The 23,560-nt window shown below is 46.8% G+C and overlaps 1 protein-coding gene across 1 annotated transcript in view; it reads left to right on the top strand.

Annotated features, from left to right (window-relative positions):
- Positions 1 to 23,560, top strand: part of CDYL (chromodomain Y like) — an 87,460-nt gene that overhangs the window by 31,754 nt on the left and 32,146 nt on the right. Inside the window, exon 3 of the mRNA XM_026039732.1 lies at positions 11,628 to 12,294. Coding sequence (XP_025895517.1) covers positions 11,628 to 12,294 — 667 coding nt within the window. The remainder of the gene's footprint in view (positions 1 to 11,627; positions 12,295 to 23,560) is intronic.

The raw sequence follows: 23,560 nt of genomic DNA, 5'->3' as shown, positions 1-23,560 counted from the left end.
CTTTGAGGGTGGAAGTTGAGTATTTTTTAACAAGCAGAGCTGCAGGTGCCGCTCCGTGACTGCGCTGGATCTTCCCGACACCTGCAGYGCTCCGTGGCTTCTTCCTGGAGGGAGGCAGGAGGGCAGCGAAGGAGCGAAGAATCCTCTGTAGTCCTCAAGTGCGATTTCCTGATTGTGAAATTGGGTTTCTGTTTGCAGTGTACAGAAACAGTGAGTATCCCTTCTGAAGAGATGTCTAGGAGAAAATATTTTAAAAGTGTTTTTCTATGTGTGTATGTGATCTTAGCGACTGACCTTGGTCCCTTATCTTAGTAAGGGATGCTTTTCTCTCTCTCTTTTCCTTCTATCTGCAACAGGATATGGCCAAAGACGCATTTTTTTTCCAGACACGCTAATGTTACGGCCCGTGTGTATTTATATATGGGGTTTGTTTGGTTTGGGTTCGGAGCTTAACGTTACGGCAGTGACAGGCCTTTTGCTCGCGGGTGCTGGGAGCAACATCAGGTTTCTTCTGCTGTTAGCGTTCCTCGAGCGGTGGGTGTATGTGCCCCCCGAAACACCGTCCTGTAGGTCACACAGGCTCCCTGTTGGGCTCCCCAGCTCTCCGAGGGCCTGCAGTTGGTCTCGTCTGGCCTCTCCTGAGAGTCGGCGTCGTGGCTGCTTCCCCTTCCCCAAGAGTTTTTCTCCTCTCCCAAGGCAGCGGGTTCGCAGCAGAGCGGCTACTCCTGCTGCTCCGGGGGTGACTGTCAGCTGGGCTAGCAGGGAGTTTTGATGCTGTGATGGGCAATCCGTGGACCTTTCCAAACACTTAGTGAATAGGCTCTATTTTGAAGAAGGGTGGTCCGTGATTTTRTGTGAGAAGGGGGGAAAAGCGAGAATTCAAAATTCCAAAATTCTGCCAAAAAGGCAGAAGCTGTTCTGGCAAAGTGGAATAAGTTTGCACTTSTTAAAAAAAAGTCATTAAAAGCTGCAAGCAAATTTAGATATCTCTAGTTGGAGAAAGCTAGGAGAAAGAAGGGGAAGTGACTGACCATGGAATTGTGGTTTGTGCCTCTGTGTACTGCTACAGATGTTAATTTACTTCAGTACTACACGACTGAAGTGTTAAATTCCTGTTATGCTCTTCATCAAAGAATTCTGAGCCAGTTCTGAAGAATAAAATGGGAAAATCTGGAATTAATAGAACTCCTTCAAGATATTCTTAAACTAATAGCTCAAATTAAGGTCTGCTGACTGCATTTAAAATACGCAGAAGTATTAGATGGGAAGGAAATGCTCATGTTTAATGTGGGTGGGAGGAGAATGCCTCAAACACCGAAAATACCCATAGCTGCTGGAAATGAGAAGAATGCCCTTCTCTGAAACACAATGGTTGGCTTGTAGATGTTTTTGTAGTAATGATAGAAGACTGACAGATCATTTTATGTGACATCTCGGAGAAGGAGGGAGAGAAGTAATTACAAGTAGAAAAGGAAATTTGGATTTTTAAAAAGTAATTCCTGATTACCTCATTCCTGAGGTCAGAATTAGTAAGYTCCAGGGCCATGATATCCCAACCTGAGCAAAGATTTCAGCTAAGCTTTTTGTTARGAGAGGGTTCTGGTTTTCCTCAGGCTTTAACGAGCGTTGGCAGGACCCACAGAACACGCAATTTAGATTTCYTTAATCCTGGCAAAGAGATGTTGAAGGACAAAACTTCAAGGTGTTTTTACCAAGAGTACAGTGGCTTACACGCCRATTTTAAGGCAGTATTCTCCAGACCCAGATAATGGGCAAGAAGTGTGGATAACAAACATAATTTCTATCATCATCAAATTCTGGAAAATGAATATATTTTTGCTGGTCTTACTTAAATTCGGAGGATACTAAATAAGAGACTCTTCTCAAGGAGATTTTCATATATCTTTATTGTTTCAGAAATTCTTTTTAGCAGTGTAACAGGAAAAGTGCTTTTAATTTTTTTTCCTTTAATGCCTGAATTACAGAAGAATGAGTAGGATAGCTCTCTAAACACAAGCTGCTGTTACTGAGCTTGCCATTTTCCAACTTGCCTAAAACACTTCTGCTTTTTCTGCTCTCATTGCCAAGGCATGAGGAATTTTGAGAGGGGGCTACACATGTTATCCGCTCAACAGGATGATCAGTTTAATTTCTGGTGCCTGGTATTTTTAGCTTTCATTTAGAAACTGCTAATGGTGGGTAGGATTAGTAAATAGTCAGGACTAACACAGGGTGTATTTTCAAGACAGAAGAAAATCTTCAAGGCATCAGTTTGCTTTGATTCAGGACTTGTTATGTTTAATGAGTATGTYGTGCCTAAAGTTCCAGATATATTTTTAGGACAGAGTTAGCCTTTGGAAGCGTATTTTCCCATAGATTCTTCCAGCAGGGGTTAGACATATGTTAATTATAGCGATACAGGGCAGGCCAATTCTATTTGTGATTGACTCATGCACTTGTTTTTATGAACGTATGCGCTGTACGACACTCCAGCACTTCCTGGTTATTGCAGATAACCGGGATGAAGTTGTAGGGGGGGGAACCTTTGCCGGGCACGATCAGCTGCCGGCCACCCTGCTACCCGCTCTGATCCTGCGGAGGGGAGGCCTCAGGGCTCTGGTTGCCTTAGATACAAACACGGAGAATTCAGGGTTAGACCAAAAGCTGGGACGATATGAGGAGAGCGAAGATAYAAACCAAAGAAATGGCTCTTTCCAGGTGACAGCTGATGGGAGAGGAGATGTCTACTGGTAGATCCTCCCAGAGAAACAGGAGCTAAGGAGGGAGAGCGGAGAGGCTGCACGGCGCTGATTGATAAGGGGGCATTTCCACATCTCCAGCTTTCCAGGGTAGGATTAGATCAAGGATGAAGGGAAGCCGTCTATAGGGCAGAGTGCCTGTAGACTCACAGCTTGTGTGGTCTGGGCAGCTTGGAGCTGAGGTCGGGAGCACAGAGAGAGCCCGTGGAGAACGTTGCTCCTGTGCGTCCTTCTGTGTTGGAAAACAAAAATGCTGCCGTGGTCACGCATCCCGAAGCTCGATACAGGGCTTTCGCTCTGGGTTTGCCCCAGACTTGCGTGGCGGAGCTAGGAGGAGCCGTGGCCGGGGCAGCCGCTCCGCTCGAGCCTGCAATTCCAAGGGAAGCCGCCCCCGTGCTGGGGCAGCCRGCCGGGAAGCGGCCAGCGGGGCAGCGGAGCGCCGGCTGCGGGAGCCGATCGGAGCCTCCTGTGCCGGCTCGCGGGGCCTGCGCGCGGCGTCTCCGGCAGCAGGCGCATGTCGCCGGCCCTTCYGCAGGCAGCCGCTGCTGGAAGGCATCTCTTGGTTCCCACCGAATTAGAAGAATTACTGCAGAATTACGGGGAGTTTGCTGGCTTCTGTACAGGGCAGCTGCAGAGGGAGCTTGGCATGTTACGGTTCTTTCCCTCTTTTTCCTCTTCCTTGCTTTAGTTCCCAGTTTCAATGTTAACTCCTCCATAGCAGAAGCCTATGGATGCTTTCCATGGCTTATTTGGAATGCAGTAGGTCAGCGGCTGTGCTATGAGCCCTTAACACACTCAGAGAAAATATTTTGAGTTTGAATCAGGCACTTGYCTTTAACGGAGCCCTCTTTAACACTCCATGTCTCCTGCTTTGGAAGCCAGTGTCTGCCGCCTCCGTGCTTAATATTGACGAGTTCTCCATGGGCTGCTCTGTCCTTCTCGCTCATGATGGAGCGACTTTCTGTCGGCAGTAGCTTTTAGTGACTGCGAGCCGTGCAGCTGCGAGGTGCCCGTGAGGCATTCCTGCCTTTTTCCCCAAACTGTCACGCCTGGAGCAGGGGCATGTTTCGCCGAGGGCTTTTGTGTGTTTTCTGTTGCCATAGTCACCAATAACAAATGCTCTTTCCAGTTTCCTTTCTTTTTTCCCCTTTGGGATGGTATTAGTTGCAACAAGTCTGAGGCTTGTACAAATTCATAGCTACTGTCACCGGAGAGCAGCAGCAGCTGCAGGATGTGATCATTGCGGATGGAATAATTGCCTTCGAAATAAAAGGGTCTAGAGTTTGCTTTCTGGGTTATAGCTATTAGTAATGAATTTAAGATGGGAGGAATTTCCTCTGGGATGCCCTGTGTGGGTGATGTGGAGACTCCTGGTAACTCATGACGAGAAAACAGTGATAACTTCAGCACCTCCGTGTTGCTGTCATTGTGCGGTAGCTCTCCCTGCCCGGAGCGCACACATGGGATGAACACCTGCAGTTTTTGTCCTTTGCTTTGATCGAGTTTCTCGTTTAAGGAGGTAAGCGTGTTTGGTGCTGCTTGTCSCTGACTCTAAAGGGAGGAACAGCACGTGTTTGGTAAAGAGGCATTGCTGCAGGAGGTTGTTTGGGTCTAGCAGTTACTTGTGCACACGCTTTTTGTAACTTTTCGGGTGTTTTCATTCTGCTTTTGTGCATGATATTCATAAGCTSTTACCTCTTTATGACTAGAAGTCACAAAAAGTGATTTGATGAGTAAGAGGTTTTCTAACCATTTGTATGGCAGCTAAATATCTGGAAGGAAAGGCAGTTGATTAAAAAAATACGCAGTAGGCTTTAACTTGTACCACTGTGCATTGCTGTGATTATTTCTACGTAAACTGTAAATATAAAGGTGTGATGCTGGTGTCCTGGCATCAATCTTCGGTGACTTGTGAGGAAGGAAATCTTGAACAAACTGTTTCTTCAGTAAATTAATTCTCTAAAGTGCAGTTACAGCGTGCTGCCTGCTGCTCTTCCTCCCCTGCAGTGCTTCTCTTGTGGCCTCCGTGGAAAACGCTTCCAGAGACTTTTTCTCTGATGAGTGTATTTATATAGGACATATATAATAAATCACACGCACAGGAGATGCTCAGGGTTTTTGGGGGGGTGAGGCTGACACTTAGCGAAGCGCCTGCTCGGGAAGCTGCTGTGCAGCCCGGGTGCACAGGATGTGCTGTGAGGATGAGGAGGATTCAATCCTTGTGTCCCACTGTCTTTGTGAAGGCTAGGGAAGGATGTCAGGCACCATGTCAATGGCGAATTACAAGCTTGACTGAGACACTTGTATTTTTATAGGTAGCTTGATTAAAATTGATGCAGTGGATGAATTAAAACTCTTAATTATGACCTGTAGGTCAACATATTAATCGAGTGTTGTGGATAGCTGTAATGCTAGCTCTTGCCTAGCTTGTATGAAGGAATTCTACACGACTGGACAGCCTTTGATCAAATTAAAGCTTGGAGGGGAAGAGAGAACACGTTGACGTATGGGAGGGTGCYGCAGAGTAAGCCTGTGCTCCTGTGGCCTAACGCCTTCATCTGAGCTTGGGTGAATAAAAGAGAAGCATTAACTAGCAAAAACAGTAGAGAATCTGCCCACGTGATATTGGTGAAACCAGTAACAGAAGGCTGCAAAGTAACTATGGCTTGGGCTTTCTAATTAGGTACTGGGGATGCAAAGAGTTTGCAAAGAAGCTATTGGAAAGCTCAAGCAACTGCATCCTCACAGAGGAGCTGCAGCTCGAGCTTCTTCATTTACGAAGCCGGCTGGGGGCTGAGCTGCCGGCAGGCACCGTGCAGGGGCTCTGAGGACGGGACACTGGGCACTTTGCAGCGGTGGGGACCRGAAATCCAAACAAACTGAACCGAGAAGGAGGCGGCATTTCTAACAATATCGGAAGCTAAACAGAAACTCAGCTGTGTATCAGTTTGCATAGCTTTCAGAAAGCAAAGCCAGTTGTACTGCTGCTTGTGCCTTATCCTAGGCTGTGTAAAGGCAAATATGACTGGGACTAAAGAACTACTAGAACTATGACTGAGGAATAAGACTGGAAGTTGAACAATTTATGACGGCAAAAGATGTTTTTTGTTTTAAAAATTTATCTCAAAGTCTTTGTTAACAGTTACTTAAGGAATAAATCAAATACTGCTGTGATGTATTTTGAAAACTATACATACACATACCTACACTTCAATACAGGTGGATATGTTTTAGAGGCTYGCAGAAATAGTCCATATAGTCAATGAGTGCATTTCAACAGTAAGGATCTTGACCTTAAGGGACCTTAGTTAGTTTTGAAGACTGAAACCTCCAAATGCAGTAAAAGCCTCTGAGATTTGAAAGCAAAGGGTTTGGGGATTAGGGAGTGGGTATTGCTGGTTTTATGTGGATGATGGAATTTGAGACTTCTTGCCACAGAAATCCAATATTCTGATCTGGTAACTTGAGGCAGATGAAGCTGTAGGTGCAGGTGAGACCTGCAGATGGGAGGTGCTGAGTGGGACAAGCAGGAACATGGTGCCCATCACTGCGTCCAGGGTAAGGACCTCTCCTAGTAGAGAGTGTGTGTGTGTGTGTCCGCACGCGTGTGGATGGGGGAGTGTGTGAGGGGGAAACGGGGTTTGCAGGAAAATTAGTTCATGCTGCTTAGAAGCATGGAGTGTAGAACACCAATGACTTCACTCCATCCCTGTTGTCCAGGGATTATCAGCAACTAATTATTCGGAGAGCTAAACCAAACACTGGTCAGGCCTTTCTGGATTGCCTTCATGTTTCTTAACCTTGGACCTAGAAGTGTCAAAATCCTTTAGGCTGTCGTCTTTATTTAGTGTTACTACAATCTCTAGTAATAGAATAACCCTCTGTTCTGCTGTTAATCCCATGTCCCAGTGTATGTGGGCTTTTTTCTTTTCTTTTTTTTTTTTTAAACCCTTCCTCTCTGTGCTTCCAGAATCGAATTCATGTCTTGAACTAGTCAGTTGATCTGCTTGTTTTCCACATGAAATATTCTCTACATCGTAAAACTCATTCAGTTTTTGAGAGTTTGCCAAATGCTTCCAACAATCCTGCGCAGAAGTTCATTATCTTTGGGAACGTTCCCGTTGATAAAGGTTCCGGTGTGTCGTGTTGCTGTGTCGGGCTGAGATGCGGTGYGTTAAGGTCTGGCTTTGTGCTGCGTGGCCGTTGTGACGGGGCGGCGTGGCTTTGGGGAGCAGGGCTGACACGCGCCGCTCCTGCTGCGCGGCTGCTCCGCACGGGCCCGGGCTGCAGCCCGGCGGTTCTGCCTTTCTCTCGGTGCTCGCGGGCCGCGTTGCCGCACGGCGGCTCCCCGTGAGCCCGCGGGGCTCCCAGCCCGGCCTCCGAGAGGTCGGGGCCCTGTGGCTGCGAGGGGTTCGTCTTGTGCAAGCGCTTCCCGCTGGTCCCGGCAGCCCCCACAGGCTCCAGTTGGTCACTCTGTGCTAGCACCTGGGACTAGGCTGGAATGGCCAGTCAGTCCGCTGGGGTCCGCTCTGCCGGCGCCGCAGGGGGCCGCCCCGCTGCGTTGGGATGGGATGGAATGGGATGGGATGGGAWGGGGCAGCTCATCAGCTGCTGAGCTGCTTGATCTGAGCTGCCCACGTGCCCGGGCTCGGGAAAGCAAGGGATAGGGGTCTTCGTGCACGCTGCCCGGAGGATGAGCTCTACAACCCTTCCCGTGTTCTCATATTTCCATTTTTTCCTTTAACGGAAACTGTGCAGCACTGGGGGCTTGGTGTTCTGCACATGTGTTTGTTCGGCAGCTTTCAAGCTTAACCTGGGCGCTGCCTGCAGCGAGCGGGGCTCCCCTGCTGCTGTCACACTGCACTGGMAGTAGTGGCCCTTCTCATTAGGTGTGTGCATTAAAAGATTAACTAGTGTGCACTCTGCCAAGCTTGCGAGATACTTCACAGACCTAGTCAATAAGTGATTTGATGGTTATCTGTTTTTCCCATTTTTCTGCTCTTATTCTAAACAAAATTGAGCAAAAAAAAATTTTTTTTGAATGGTGTCTGCTGCTAAGTATCATTTGCATTTTTTTTAATGTAAAATGCTTTTATCTTCTTTACAATAAGAGACAGTATTTGAAATGTTTATCATGGATTTGTACAAGATTTTAGAAGAGGAAATAAGCAGTCATCAGTGTTTGTGAATTATTTTAATTAAGGTCTCATTTGTAAATGGARTCACATCTAATTTAATTGAGGACARCCGTTCACATGTAGCCCAGGAAAGTGTGAAAGACTTGCTCATGTTCTAGCTTGTGTCACTGCATTAGGGAATGCCTGCATCAGTACATCAGCTCAATAGTAGTGAATTGAAATAGTCGGTCCTGAGGCTCCTACASCAACACATTGTGCTATACAGCAGTATTGTTTTGCACTAGATTTAGTGGAGCCTCTTGTGTTTGCATATCCGTGTTGCTCAGAGCTGTTGTTCGGACCCCCCTCACAGTGGAAACATGTTCTGTGCATCTGAAGCACCATTTCCAGTTGAGTTTTCTTCAGGAGATAAGATCGTGTGCACAAATACCCGTCTGTGACCAAAATCATTGCAAAGTAAGTGGGAAGGGAGGSCTGGGAGGAAGGATTAGCTGCTAAATTGCACTACTGCTCTGGACCAAAACTAACACTAACACAGCCTTAAGCTAACAGAGTCTTCTGGTGTATTTTACAGACAACAGATAGACTCTGAAGTCAGACAGATTCTGTTCTGTTAACTTTCATTTAGTCTGGCAGAAATGTGAGAACAGAGAATAACACTGTGGGAATGGAACTGGATTTATGATAAGCGAGGCAGTACCTCTTCAATATTTACTTACTTGCTTAAATTCGTATTTTGTTCATTCTCTTTGAGAATTTTTCCCCCATCTAGGGACAACTATACCTTTTATCCTTTTCAAGTCTTAAAGTATGACAGATATGTACAATGTGCCTTARGGTTCACAAACGTGTCCCAAAGTGCAGTCTCTGGGCTCTGGGAACATCGATACAAATTCATCCTTGTTGCTTTAGTTGGCTTGGAYTACAGATCTTTCATCTTGAAAACGCAGACCGTAAGGCAGCCCTGTTAGGGGTGTCGGAAGGACCGTGTCCGTGGCTGCTGTCCGCGCCAGCTCTTTAGTGGTTTCCAGATGCCTGTGTTAGCTCAGGAACCCTGCACAGGGAAGCRGGGTCACTTGGGCAGGACTGCACCTGGGGATGCCTACGGAGAAAGTGGTGCTGGCCAGAGGGCAGGCAGGTGCACATGGGCCAGAAGTGGTGCCTGTTCCCCTGGAACGTGTTTAGCCAAGCAGCCCGTTTGCCTGCAACCTTGTGTCGTTGGGTCATTTCGCAGAAAACCTCAAGTGTAATTGTTCTAGTTGGGATCATAATTTGGCACTGTGCTGTTCAATTACAGCTCTTGGTAGTGTTTTGCTTTCCTGACAGATTTTCTGTGATCTGGTTGAAGTTTCTGAACATCATTGATCAATGCCCCAGATGGACAAGGGGATCATTTAACAAGTTTAAATAAATGAGGAAAAGTTCCTTTTGTCATCCACTTATTTATTTACTTATTTATTTATTTATTTATTTATTGTGTGTCTGATACCTTTCCTCCACACTTACTCTCTTCTGTCTATATTATTTTCTTCTTTTGTTCGTCCATTACACTTGAAAAAAAAATGAACATCAGCATCCAATTCTGGCAGCATGGACACTGCAGAAATGGTTGGCAAGAGCTGTTTGTTCACCAGCATTTCTGGCATGGTCACCACTAAGAATGTGGTCTTGCTGCTACCCCAGTGCTCATGGGGTCTCTGCCAGTTTTTCCGTCCCTGAACTAGCTCATCCTAGGATCAGAAGAGCACCAGCTCAGCTCCATGGTACCACGAGGGGTGGAGAAGAAATCCAGCCTGTTTTGGTGTCACCAGCTGGGCCATCAGTTTAGCTGTATCCTTGGGCTGCACCATCCTGCACATGGCAGGAAGTGGGAACACTGACCTCTCTTTTTTCCGCTCTGTGCTGTGCTTTTGCATTTTAGTATTTGGATGCAAGCCATTGAGCATTTCCTGGTAGGAGGCTTTGAAGTGTCTTCGGCTATATTTCATGTCACATCACTGCTGTGCATCAAAGTCTGTAAAATTACTTGGGCATCAGCTGTGTACAAATGGCTTGGGGGCACTTTCTCTCACTATCAAAACAGGAATAAGCACAAGTTTGTAGTCCCAGCTTTTTTTTCCATGAAACAGAGTTTAAGCCTTTTTTGAGGAGAAGAATAACTTCCTACTTCGAAAGGAAGTACCCCTGTCTCTAATGGGTGGCCTTCCTTTTTAAATGGAAGACATCATTTAAAGACATCAACAGAAAATAAAGACATCAGAAAATAGTGTCTGGTGATRGATGCACTTTGTGGAGATTTCCTGATGGAAAATACAAATAGCTGCTGGTAGCCAAAATACTTCCCAGAAATCTAAAATAGATTTAAGAAATCTAATTTAGAAGTGCAAGGGAGGCAAATAAGAAAATTAAGGGCATTGCAATAAATCCTCTTATTTATTTTTTCGTGACAATATCAGGTTTCTGGTTCATGATTTGGGAGTTTTGGGAGTAAAACAGTTTTACTCTATTTTAACTTTTTGTATGTTGAATATCCCAACGTTATTTGGCATTCGTTTGTCGAAGGAATCGGCAGCAACATGCGCTTGCGGAGCAAGATGAAGGTGGAGCAAGGCTCCCGGTTTTGTTGTGTGTTTGMAGACCTGGGCACGGAGAGCTGCAGCATCCTCCTGCTGTGGCGGCGCGGTGAAGCTGGTGGGGTTCGGCGCTGCCTCGTTACCTGGCTGCCGAGCTTCATGCAATCTAGATTTCGGCGTGGCTGTTGAAGAGCAAGACACGATTTTCCTCAGGGATTTTGCTGGGTGGATGTGCTCCTTGGCTGTGTGGGTGATCTTTGCGCAGACAGGGGAAGGCTAATGGTCCCTGGCGTCTGTTTGTTGATTTTTGCTGAGCGGAGGAGGACAGCAGCGGGCTGCAGGCTGGGCCGGCCCCGCGCCTCCAGCGAGGCAGCCTGGGCTGTCCGGCGGAAGGAGCAGCCTCGGTCAGAGGGGCGACGCGGCGGGAAGGGGCAGCGCTGGGGCTGCGCTCGCGCCCCCTTCGTGTGGGGCAGGCGCCTCAGCCGTGTGGCGGCCGCGCCCGTGTGGGGCAGCGGTGCCTCGCCCGTGACTCGACAGCGCCGCTCGCGGAGAGGGCGGCGCGCGCGGTCCGTCAGCGCTCTGTAACGGCCACTCCGGCCCGAGCAGGCGGGCAGCGGCCCCGCCGAATCATGGTGCGTTCCCCCAGCCTCCGAACTGCTCCGTGTTTGCCCAGTAGCCGAAGACCAGCTCGCTGGGAGCAAGGAGTTGTCACGTGTACCTAGTGCTAATTAAATTGTTCAAAGAGTAGCAAGCTCGTACGTTTTATGAGGTAAACCACCTGTGTTTATACAGCGTATTTAAACATGCTCTGTGTTCCCAGAGTGAAATCCCCGTTGAAGGTGTTGTCAAAGCTTTGCTGGGTCCAGTGCATCACCCTGACTGTCACCTGTGGTATTTGAGTATCGGACTCGTGTGTGTGCACCGTATTTACTGCAGGACGTCTTGTATTAGATTGAAGTAATAGCAGCATTTCAAAAAATGCATTTCCAGTCAGCAGGGAAAGACTGTAAGCTATGGGGACACTCTATGGAAGTACATTTGGAACTACGGCAGTATTTTTGAATTTATCTACACTTGAAAATCATTTGTGTGCAGGCTGCTTACTTGCCGTTTTGTACCTCTCCCCACACCTAACCCTTCATTTTCCTTTTTAACAGGTAGAGAGAATTGTTGACAAGCGGAAAAACAAGAAGGGGAAAACGGAATATTTGGTGCGATGGAAAGGATATGACAGCGAAGACGATACTTGGGAGCCAGAACAGCACCTTGTTAACTGTGAGGAATATATACACGAATTTAACAGGCGTCACAACGAAAAGCAAAAAGAAAGCACGTTAACTAGGACAAACAGGACCTCTCCAAATAATGCCAGAAAACAAATTTCTAGATCTACCAATAGTTCTTTTTCAAAGACATCCACTAAATCTTTAGTTATGGGTAAAGACCATGAGTCAAAAAATAATCAACTTTTTACTGCCACCCAGAAGTTCCGGAAAAACAATTCCCCATCTCTTTCTGGCAGGAAAAACATGGACCTCGCAAAATCAGGTATAAAAATCCTAGTGCCCAAAAGTCCAATTAAAAGCCGGACAACAGTTGACGGCTTCCAGAATGAAAGCCCCGATAAAATGGACCACATTGAACAGGATCAAGAAGATTCCGTAGCACCAGAAGTAGCAGCAGAGAAGCCAGTGGGAGCTTTGCTAGGACCTGGCGCGGAGCGTGCTAGGATGGGGAGCCGACCAAGGATACATCCCTTAGTGCCACAATTACCAGTGCCAGTAACAGCCACGATTGCATCAGCATTAACAATAAATGGAAAAGGTAAGTGTACAAATCGCTCTCTCTAAGGTAGATTTTTCTTTTGACCGATCTTGTGCTGTTCGGATGCAGACAGGTTACCCGCTTTGTCTCAACCGTGTTAAATGGAGTCTGGAGAATCTTTATTTATTTTACATAATTATATGACTAAAACCTGTAGAGTTTTGCCAACTTTTGCTTTCTTYGTGGGGCTTCACTGATATATTTGTGTTTTCGGGATCACCGTAAGATACATCTGTGTTTGACTTGACATTGTGTGGTACACAGGCTCCGTGTACCATTTCCAGAATTACAGCATTGCTYTTTCTCTAAATAGATCAAAGGCTCAAATTTGTGTATCTTAAAAATCAAAAATGATAGGAAGAGATGAGTGGAGATTATTTATAGCACTTCATGTGCCCATTTTGTTAAAAAATATTGCTTGGAATAAACCTGTGAGAATGGTACTGCTTAGAAAAGTTATTAAGTTTTGTTTCAGTGAAAATTTGAGCCAGTTGTGGAGATGCATATGCTTCTGTCTGGGCTGAATTCTGTCTTCATTGTATTTTATTACATTTTATTGATACTTTGTGGTTTATCCATCTTTCTTTTGAGAGCTTATTTAGGTTTAATGTCTGGCTTTCTAATGTTTCAGTAGACTGCAGTTTATTCAAGTTGTGCTGTGAAGCTTGTAACACCACAAAAACCTGAAGTGCTTTTGTGGGAGGAAACCATTCTTACTTTCTCCCTAATGAGAAGCCCTCGTTTGAGTGTTTGCACGTTCATCATTGTGACCCCCAAAGCCTTCGCTCTCCGTGGCAGACCCAGCAGTGGGGTGGTCGTGGTCGCTCTCGTACACGTGTTTCTGGGGTGACTTTTCCATGTGTAACACGGCACCTGCAAGCCAGGAGCGGGAGGTGGTGTCTGCAGGGGTGCCTTTGATGATGGCTGGCTGGAAAAATCCCTTGAGAACCCCAAGCTGGGCCTGCCGGGAAGTAGGGACAAGCTCCAGGAGCACAAAAACGCGCGGAAGCCCCAGCGCGTGTGCGGGCTGCCGTGCTGTGGCTCCCGTGCAGCTTTCCTGGGGAAGGGGCTGCAGCCCATGGAGGAGGGGCGGGAAGCAGCGCCCCAGGAAGGAATCCTGCCCTGGAACAGCCGCGCCGGGTCACAGAGCTGCCCGTTGTGCGGCGCGGAGCCGGGCACCGCGGCAGGGCGCGCGGAGTCGGGAGCGCCTCCGCCCTTGCGCGGGCCGAGGAGGGATGTGAATCTGTGCGGAGCTGGAGGGGAAGATGTACGGGCTGATGGGCTGTAAGTTTGSGGAGTAACTGAGCAGGCTGCCTGGGCTTGCACGTGCTGGGATCTGGTRGTAATTGACACAGGTCTGGCTGTTAGCACAGCGTTGTGGTGTTCCCAGTGAAGAGATGGGTAGTGCTGTCTTGTGTTTTGCCTTGTGGAAAAACAAATTGGGGAGCAAAGGACCCTGTTGGCTAGATCAGTAGTCACCAATRATTAAATTGTTCCCCCTGACCTTTCATTCCTGTAATGCTGGTACAGCTATGGGCCAGTTAGAGTGCATCTGGTGGGTGAAAGGACCTGCGTGTGACAGCAACACGTAAMATATTATGTGAGGAGCAGGTGCCCACGTGTCGTGGAGAGGTCGCTAGTCCTTCCACTGCCACCACCGCCCTCCGCTCTCCTGAAGTCACAGTGACAGGGGAAGCTGCCGGCTGGCCCTGCCCATCAGGGCACTGTGGCGTTTCTCTGCCTCTTCCGTGTATGTTCAGTGGAACTAAGGTATAGGTCCCTAAAGAAAGAAGAGCCAAGGACATGGCCACCATACGTTGGTGCCTAAAACTGTCCAAGATTTTTCAACCTGCTTCTGGAGGGACTTTTGTTCAAGCAAACTAAGGGAGACTTTGTGTCCCTGACAGTGCTGCCAACCCCCAAATAAAAATAAAATATGGGAAATATAAAATAAAAAATAGGAAATAAAAAGGACATCTCCAAATGTATTGCAGACCGAGCATGAGGTTATCATCACTGCAGCTTTCTAGGGGTAATTTCTTGGTAGCAATTCTGTGGTTATGAATCGTGGAAGCAGAGGTGCTTTTCCTGCTGCTGCAGCTAGGCAGCCCTGGGTTGCCAAGAGGACCTTCCCCCAGAGCGAAGGCAAGAGGCACCCCTTAAAACTGCACCCCGATGTATTTTTAACATCTCTGTGCTGTTCAGTAACATGTAGTAAGCAGGTCCTGCCCTTCCCCCCTGCAATGCAGAATCCTGCCTTGTTCCTTACTCAGGACATTCCTCCCTTCCTAAACTGGCACCTCCTGGTGTTGTCAGCACTGTCAGCGCTTCAGGGACCGTGTGTCACGAGCAGTATTTATTGTACAGAGTCCTCAGGAGGTTCCTGCCGCCGGCCTCAGCGCCGCGTGCGCTCCGGGTCTGACTTAYTGCTAATAGAGAGGATAGACCTGGCTTTGGGAAGGGTCTCCCCAAGCTTCCCCCCTCCTCCGCGGGCACCTTCTGTTGGATTTGAGGGTTGTCAGGAAGACAAAAGCTTGTTTGGAAAAGCAACTGGTTACTTGAGGTGGTTCAGGAAACTTTTATCAAAACACTTTTTGGTGAGGAAAAACACGATTAGTCACAACAGGAACTATTAGTTAGAAAAGGTCATTTTGAAACTTCTGGTAAAGTAGATACATCAAAAATGTAGACAACTTTAAAAATGAATATCTAAATTGGCTATCATTTTWAAAAAGTTTTGGAAATGATCATTTAAAACTATAATGAAAGCAGTTAATATTCATTGCAGAAATCCCCCTAAATGCTTTGGAACTGTATAAATTGCCTTGGTTGCATAGTCCTAATTCACTCTTCACAGTTGAATCTTTTCTGTATGTTCTTTCTAGCCTAGCTTATGTATTTGTTCTTCAGGCTATTCAAGGGGACAAAAAAAAAGCCTGTATGAAAATCACAGGAAAAAAAAACCACAGAAAAATCTCATCTTTGCCTGGGATTGCTATTAAAGATTAGTATGAATGTAGCTCCTCGGCACGTGTTTCATGGGGCAGGCCTGTGTGGGGCAGCTCCTGCTCCGCAGATCCTACGGCCCYGGCAGGCCAAGCAGCAGACAGTGCTCGATATGCAGGGAATACAATCACAGTGGTGTTTGCTTTAGGAGTTGATGGCTTCAGCACAGTGATATCTAGCTGCTGCTAAAGTATATTCTTATTTGTTCTGAAAATATGTGTTTTAAAATTCTTGAAAGTTTTGCCAACTCTGTTTTGAAAATGGGGGGGGGACCTTACAAGTCTGTAGTGGGGGTGACGTGGCAGTAATGGGAGTTGGGCACCAAACTTTGCTGATTGCAGTTTTTCGAAAAAGATGTTATCGYCAGCTCTTACCCAGGTGAGTGGAAGCAATTCTTAAATGGATTAATGAAACAGAAAAGCACCTGAAATGGAAACTGAAATGTTGTGGAAATCCTGAGAAAAGATTTAAACGGGGTCTCCTCTTGTACCTGGAAGCAGCGCGTGTTACAGAGCGTTAGACAAGACAAGCCGAGGTCAGGGAGAAGGTTGTGATGCGTTTGGAGCTTTGGAAACAAAGTTGAAGTTAATATTCCACGTTAATATGAGCCTTTTCAGTGTATTGCCCTCCCCGCAGCTCGCCGGGGCAGTGCCGTTCAATGGGAGCACACGGAGAGGGAGATGAGACTCCGGGGAATCTGCGACTCGCCCAAGCCCAGAGAGCTCTCGCCCTTGCGGAAGGGGCTGGACTTCCATCCTCAGAGCTCCGGGCCTCTCCCACAAAACCTGCCCGGATCCAGGGAGCCCGAAGAGGACGCAGAGCAGAGCTGTGGGGCTGGGGCTCCTGGCAGAGGCCCCTGCTGTGGCCGTGATGGGGCTGGCCGCGCGCAATGGGGCTGCGAGCTGCCCCTTTGCAGCAGGGCCCGGAGCTGCTGCAGCTGTTTGCCCGGTTTGCTGCCTGGTTTTAGAGGCATCCAGGGAAAGAGGGTGGTGACGAGCAGGCTGCTTGCCTTGTTCTCTGGCAGCGGTCCAGGTCTCCAGGTTTCTTCTGCTGCCACCGTGTGTGTGCCTCAGTGGCTGCCGCTGCGCCAGGCGGTGCCACACACACGGAAACGGCCTCTGGAAAAGGCTGCGGTCGGCGGCGCGAGCCCTGCGGGACACACACAGCAGGCCCCGCGCAGCCCCGGGTGCGGGACCAGCCGAGCTCGTGCTCCTGGTAGCTCCCAGCTTGCGCACAGGATCACAGAATCACGGAATGGTTGAGGTTGGAAGGGATCTCTAGAGACCATCTAGTCCAACCCCCCTGCACACACAGGGTCACCCAGAGCACAGGGCACAGGGCGGCATCCAGGCGGGTTTGGAAGACCTCCAGAGAAGGAGACTCCGCAGCCTCCCTGGGCAGCCTGTGCCAGGGCTCTGGCACCCTCAGAGGAAAGAAGTCCTTCGTTAACTTCCTGTGGAACTTCTGGTGCCTCAGCTTGTGGCCATTTCTTCTAGTTCTCTCAGTGGCCACCACTGCAAAGAGGCCGCCCCCTCCTCCTCACYGCCTCCCTTGAGGTATTTGTACACACTGATCAGGTCCCTCCCGGGAAAGCCGCAGGAACGCATTGCTTGGGGAATTACAGTGCAGAGTGCGACTAAATGAAAATTAAGACGATGTGTTACTTTTTCTTATATCTCTTTTTTAGAGTTCTGGAAGGACAGAAGCTGCTTTGAGCCCTCCCTTTGTTTGTTTTTCTTGGTAGTAAAATGTTTTTCTAAAAAAAGCCTTCAAGACAGGAACTCCCTTTTTCAGTATGTTCCTAGTTGCACTTGGATGGCGACTTGATCTCTACTGATTGATCTGGAAAGCAACCAAGTATTTTTTTATTAGTCCAAACAAGAGCCTGTGAAGTGGATTTAAAACCCTTTGTAAAGCCATACAAGCTCCTGAAATTATCTGTTAATGGTTTTGTCAAATACAGCTGAGTCTATTTTTGTATGTCCTCTATTGCATATGCATTTAGCAAAGGGCCGATTCAGAGTGAAACTGCTTCCATTTAGCTGCCCATAAAGGCACCTTTGTGTTTCTGCTCCAGAAGCTGCACTTTGGTTACACCCCTCTCCTTAGGGTTCCCCTTATGACTGCCATTAGGAACTACATTGTAACTGACCATCAAATTTCCCAGCTATATTGCTCCTTAAGGTCATTTGGAAGTTCTTCAGCTTCTCTGCTCTTAAATAGAATCCTGAAGTGTTTACAATTTCATGTTTATCTCTGTTTCCCATCTTAACATAAATTCAACCACGTTAAGTAATGTGGCAGCTTGGAGGGCCCATGTTGGGTGGGAAGGCTGATCAGTTATCAGAGGAGAAGCAGCAGGGCTGGGGGCAGAGAGTTGATCAGTTATCACAGGGCAGCTGATCCTCCATAACCGGTCAGCTCCCGCTGCCGGACTGCTTTGGCCATTCCCAGTGCCAATTCCCGGTGCCTGTTATCGCTGTTTTCCCGGCATCGAGAGCTCCTTGTCAAGGGCTGTAGTGGCTGAAGTCGATAGACTGTCCTCATAACAGTACAGGGTTTCAGCTCAGGGTTTGTTGGGTTTTGGGGTGTTTTATTGACAGGGCGAGGTGTAAGTGGTGGCTTGCTTGCTTTTCCCGACAGCCCCTGCTGCTTCTGAGCAGAGGTTCTTCGTGGGGGCCGGATTATCCCSGTGTCTGCGTGTGCCGTGTGTTCCAAGAGCCCTGGCACGTGGGTTTGGYGCATTCAGGCTGAGCGAAAAGCTGCTCGCTTTGCAGTGAACAGTCCCGTTCCCTTCCAGTGTTTCCACATGCCCGGTTTATCTTATGGCCCAGCTGCTTTTTTAARGACAGATTTATTTTTATTAGCCTTCTGCAAGTGACAGGGAGGGACAAGTTGTGACCCGGGGAAAGGGGGAGACAGATGTGCTCACTCTTTTTCCTTCTTTTAATTCAGTCCATGAAAAAAGTTTTTTATTATTATATATAGATTATATATATATACCTAGAGTTACTATGAAAAAAACCTCTCTGGAAATACTCCCTTTAGACATATAATCTTCACCTTAAGCTGACAGAAAAGCTGCTGCTGGTTTCGGCAGCGATTGTGTGCCCGGCGGCTGACGCAGCGCTGTCCGTGGTGCAGYCCGCGGGGTGCTGCAGCGCTGGATACCGAATGGGGATCAGGTCCCTGGCGCCGGAATCTCTCCAGACTGCCCTGAAGGTACCAGTAGCCATCGGTCATTGCACCTTCCTGCAGCAGTAAGAGATGAAAGTCATTGCTGAGGACACATCTGTCACACCGCGTACGTCAGTGTTGGAAGGACTGAGATGGAGCAAATGAAGTAGCGGCTCCGTTGGCAACGCTCCCTTTCACCCCACGTTGCTCATGGCTCTGCAGAGGCTCCCTGAGGGAGATGAGGCTCTTTCCCCCCGCTTGCCAAAGCTGTAGGACTTCAGAATAGCTTGTGGTAATAACATAGGAAATCTGGAATCAGAAAAATAAAGTACATCATCCTTTGCAGCTGTGCATGATATAGTAGCTATCAACATTTTGGAGTTTTGCTGCTCATTTTTTTTTTTTTAAAAAGTGATATCTTCCATCTCTTTAAGCCATGAAGTGAGAATGAAGATGAAGATAGAGTATATATGTTTAGTAAGGAAGCTCTTGTGACTGTTCTCTCGTCTTCTTGACAAGATTAATGTGAATAAGTTGATACAAAAATATATTAAGAAAAAAAGGTCAAAATGATCTTAATATGAGTCTGGGTAGATTTGTCTAGATCACAGCAATATTCCCCTTCTTYGAAAGGTGAGATGAGGAGAATACAGTTAAAACTTCAGTCAACAAAGCATCCTTGGATAACAGGCTGTAGCCAGAGAGAAAAAATACATAATCAGCAAATTTTCTTTTATCAAGCTAGAAGGTTAAGGATGGGATGTCATAAGGTTTTATAATAAAATCACTGTGTGTTAATATTTATTASTGATTGATTAAAAAAAATGTGCTGAGGAACGAAGGTACAAAACTTGCAGGGAGGCCACTTGAGAAAGGCCCCTCCGGCTCCCTCGGAGGGATCTCTCAGGGGATTTCTAATGTGTGGGAACAATTGGAGGATCCAGGCTAAGGCACTGGTGAAATGCCCCTTGGTTCACGGCAGGAAAGAGTATGCAAAGGGAATGCTGAGCCTGGCACCTGGTTGTATTAGAGGAGAAAAGCTGGAGACATGCAGAAATCATGCTGGTGTGTTCAGAAATGCCTGTTCTGGAAGCAAGCAAATTAGAACGAAGAAATAAAAATTCAAAATAAAAAAGTTAATAGCTTTTCCTCTTCTCTATAGTCCCGAGAACTGTTTACTACAATGTGTTTGAGGCCAGGGGTAACAAATGTTTAGAAGAACTGTAGGCATTTGTAAGAAAAATAGGAATAAATTCTGTTCATAGGAGTGGTATAAAAATAGTTTTGGAAAGAATGCAAGTCCTCTTTGTCTAGGAGGGAGGGAACTTGGTGCAAGATATCTGAAAGCTGTTAGCCCTAATGGGATGACTCATATTGCATCATTAACAATTGYTAATTATGGAACAACTTGCTAAATTATTATTTATGAAATTACTTTTGTACTGTGTAAACGTTGGGAGATTGATAACTTTTYGTATGTTGGGCTAACCTGGATGGTGTTCTGAGCTATAGATGACTAGTGCATTTTCCACTTGCATCTAAGCAGTGCCGGTGAAATCAACTTTAAATGAGTCTCTCCTTCAATGAGTCAAAGCCTCCTGTAACTGTAAAGCTGATTCTTGTTTTGCCATAGATAAAGTTGTATTGACATAGGTAATTTAAAAGTAATTTTTGACATATGAGAAGAATGTCCAACTAGAGCTTCTCGCGCAGTCAGTGGTTGTGTGAAGACGCATTTATGGCCGTGCAGGGAGACACCTTCTCACCAAGGAATCGGAATGTAATTTTTTTCGTATAGGAGCACAAAGAGGAAAAAAAAAATAGTGCAAAAAAAGGAGTATTTTGAACAATGTTTTCAGAGCAGAGGTTCTGTCTGTGGTTGCTGCCGTTGCAGCCTCGTGAGGCTCTGTTGCTGCTGCCCTTGCCTGCTTGCTGCTGCTTGACTGTGCACGCGTGTCGGTGCTGGCGAGCGGCTCCAGCACCGCCGTGGGCCCCAGGGTCAGGGAAGCGACCGGGGAACAACCAGAGATTCCCGCAGGAGCCTGTGGGAGTCTCTGGTTGTTCCTAGAAGTGCCTTTTCAAGCCATGTTCTATGTAAAGATACATGGTGGCCCCGCTCGAATAGAGGATGGGGAGCCTTAAATTGAATACAGAATGATTTTTTGTAATTAAGAGAACTGGGTTTCTGTGAAGGTTCTGTAGTAAACGGAGTGGGTCAAGGTACTGGGCACATTCATAGAATCACAGAATCCTAAAGGCTGGAAGGAACCTCTCGAGATCACCTAGTCCAACCCCCTGCACAGCAGGGACACCCAGAGCACGGGGCACAGGGCGGCATCCAGGCGGGTTTGGAAGCTCTCCAGAGAAGGAGACTCCACAGCCTCCCTGGGCAGCCTGTGCCAGGGCTCTGTCACCCTCTCTGTCAAGAATTTTTTCCTTAAATTCCTGCGGAACTTTGGGTGTTTCAGTAAGCACCAAAATTCTGGGGTAAGCCTTCCAAAGTGAGGGTTTTCTGTGCCTGGTTTTAATTCTTCATGTTTCTGATCTCATGAATTGGAGGAGACATGTTTGTTTCAAAGATCTTATTTGCCTTGCCAGAATGGCAGATGCCAACTCTTAAGATCCCATAAAAYAGAAGGGGGAAAAAGTAGCAAGTTTGTTCAGTGAGCTTCAAATGTGTTGCATTCATTCCAGGTTATGAAGACTCTCCAATTCCAGAGTCCTTCAAGCAGGAGTGCCTTAAAGAGAGAGCACCGGTCAATGACCTGCTTGTTTTGCAGGTCTGAGTTTATTCTTTAATTGATAATCCAGATCCGCGCTGCATTTATTGACCTCACAGGGAAGTGCTCGTGTTTGTGCTTTCGGGAGTCAGACTTTGTTGCTTGCATTTCCCCATATGGATTTACCCACCTAACGTTAAAGGCTGAGTTTTGAGTCTTCTGGTGAAGCAATGCAAGCCCAAATACTCAATCTGATCTCTACTTTCCCACTTGTTACTTGAAACTTRGAAAGAAAAGGAATTTGTTGCACTGGTGTGTCAAGATATTTCGCTCTTCAAGTCCTTTCTGTTCTAGTATTAGGTTTTAGTCAGGCACCATAGTCATCCTCAAACCATTCTTCCTCTCGCTACATCAAGCAGTATTTAAGGATTCCCTGTTCCTATTTGGTTAGTGTAGCCCAGTTTGAAATGTGTAGGGTTTGTTCAGTGCCTACCTGAGCAAACTATTACTGCCCTATTGTGCATTATAAATTACAAGTACAGTAGTGTAATATAGTGCAAATATGACRTACATACTTCCATATTTTTAGATAAAAAGAGGGGAAAATAAAAATGTCTACTATCAAGTACTAGGCAACTATTATAAGCATTTCTATGAGAGGAGGAAGATATAAGTACGGTTATTTTCTTATGCGAGTTTATTGTTATTTTCCATTTCGTAATACATTAGTACAAAATGAAACACATGTCTTTTTTAACTTAAAAATAAAAGTTACTTTTGTTAGTTAAATTCAAAGATAATGTTAAGTTAAATTCAAGATAAATGTATAGAAAGCTCACTCAGTACATCTCTAGTTGATCTAGTATTAGCATCTCCATACTTCTGCTGCAATTTGATTAATTTTTTAATATTGACATTTAGTCAGCATAAGGATAACTATATTATGATCTTTCAACAATTTACTGAGTTTGATAATCGGATTATCAAATATTAAGACATTTACATGCTGATTTTCTATGTGTGGGAGGGCGTGCATGTTTAAGTGTTAGCCTATGTTCATGCTATGAGTACTGCATGTAATTCTTTGGACAATCGTCTTGAATACCCCAAAAAGAAGACTCCATTGAACGAGCAAGGTGGGTTCTTGGCAGGTTTTAGCGACGCCCCGGCTCCTTTCCGTCTGTTCCTGGGGCACTGTTCTGGTTTTGTGCCTCGGTTTGCTGTGGCAGCAGCCGCTGCGGTGCGCGGCCGGGCAGCGACGGCGGCGCCTCCGCRGCCCACCAAGTGCAGTGAATTTTTTGGGGTGTGCCCAGTATTTACAGACATTTGCAGRTGTCTTTGTAATTGTGCTCCAACCGTGTTAGTGTTTCTCCTGAAGTGAGGACTTTTTGTGGGTGCTGAGTTCAGGTGGGTACATGGGTTTGCTGTCCTGTTGTGTTTTACATTTACGTGGTGTATTCATATGCACTCTGAAGTGGGTGGCTGCTGCTTTTAAGGAGAATTAAAGTGGATCCAGTCAGAGGAAAAAGGGATAAAGAATGAATAAAGAATTGTATACCTACCTTAATGGAGAAATAATTCCCAGATGGAGGAGGGCTCTACCTTAGATACTGTGAACTATAAGGTGCTGAGTTGGCATTAAGTTAGCTGGGAAATGACTTTCCATTTTAGTGTTTCTCAGCTGTAGGAAGAGAGTAAAATCACTTTAAAAAATCACTCCCCCAATTAAAAAAAAAAAAAAAAAAGGGAGGAGGCAAAGGGGAAAAGGAGTTGAAGTGGTAATTTTGCATGAAGAAGATTGCATGAACCTTGGCCTCTTACCTTTGCTTCTCCTGAAATGCACCTGCACAGTTTGTGTGTCAGAGAAAGGAAAAGGGAGGGCTGCGGGGCGCCCCGTGCAGCTCCTCCTGGCCCGCCTGCGAGCTCGGCTTTGCGCTGGGCTCGGCTTTGCGCAGAGCTCGGCTTGGCTGGCTGGCAGCAGGGCTAGCAGAGGGAGCTGCGGGCTGAGGAGGGAGGCTGAGGCTTGGTACCGGTGCAGCTGCTAGGATCCKGCGTCCCAAACATTCATCTTCAGCCTCTGGCTGCCAAAAGGAGGGGAGAAGGGCACAAGCTGCTGGTAGCGCAGGGAGACTGTCTGGGCATCTCCTTGAACACGAGCTGTGCAAACAGCAGCTACGTGAGGTTGCCAAGCACAGCCTAAGCTTGAGTGTTACTCGTGTAGCAGTTTAGGCTTTTGCTGGATGTGGCAGGGAAGGGACCGTAATGATTCAGGATGATSGTCTCACAGGCACAGAGCTCAGCTAGGCCAAATCATCCAAATAGTGAAGACCCAGGTGCTTTTCAAAGTGAGAAATGAAACTTGA

This window comes from Nothoprocta perdicaria, unplaced genomic scaffold (assembly GCF_003342845.1).
Source record: "Nothoprocta perdicaria isolate Ctin4 unplaced genomic scaffold, notPer1 scaffold_24, whole genome shotgun sequence".
In the NCBI taxonomy this organism is placed as follows: domain Eukaryota; kingdom Metazoa; phylum Chordata; class Aves; order Tinamiformes; family Tinamidae; genus Nothoprocta; species Nothoprocta perdicaria.
This window is presented reverse-complemented; position numbering and strand designations above follow the sequence as displayed.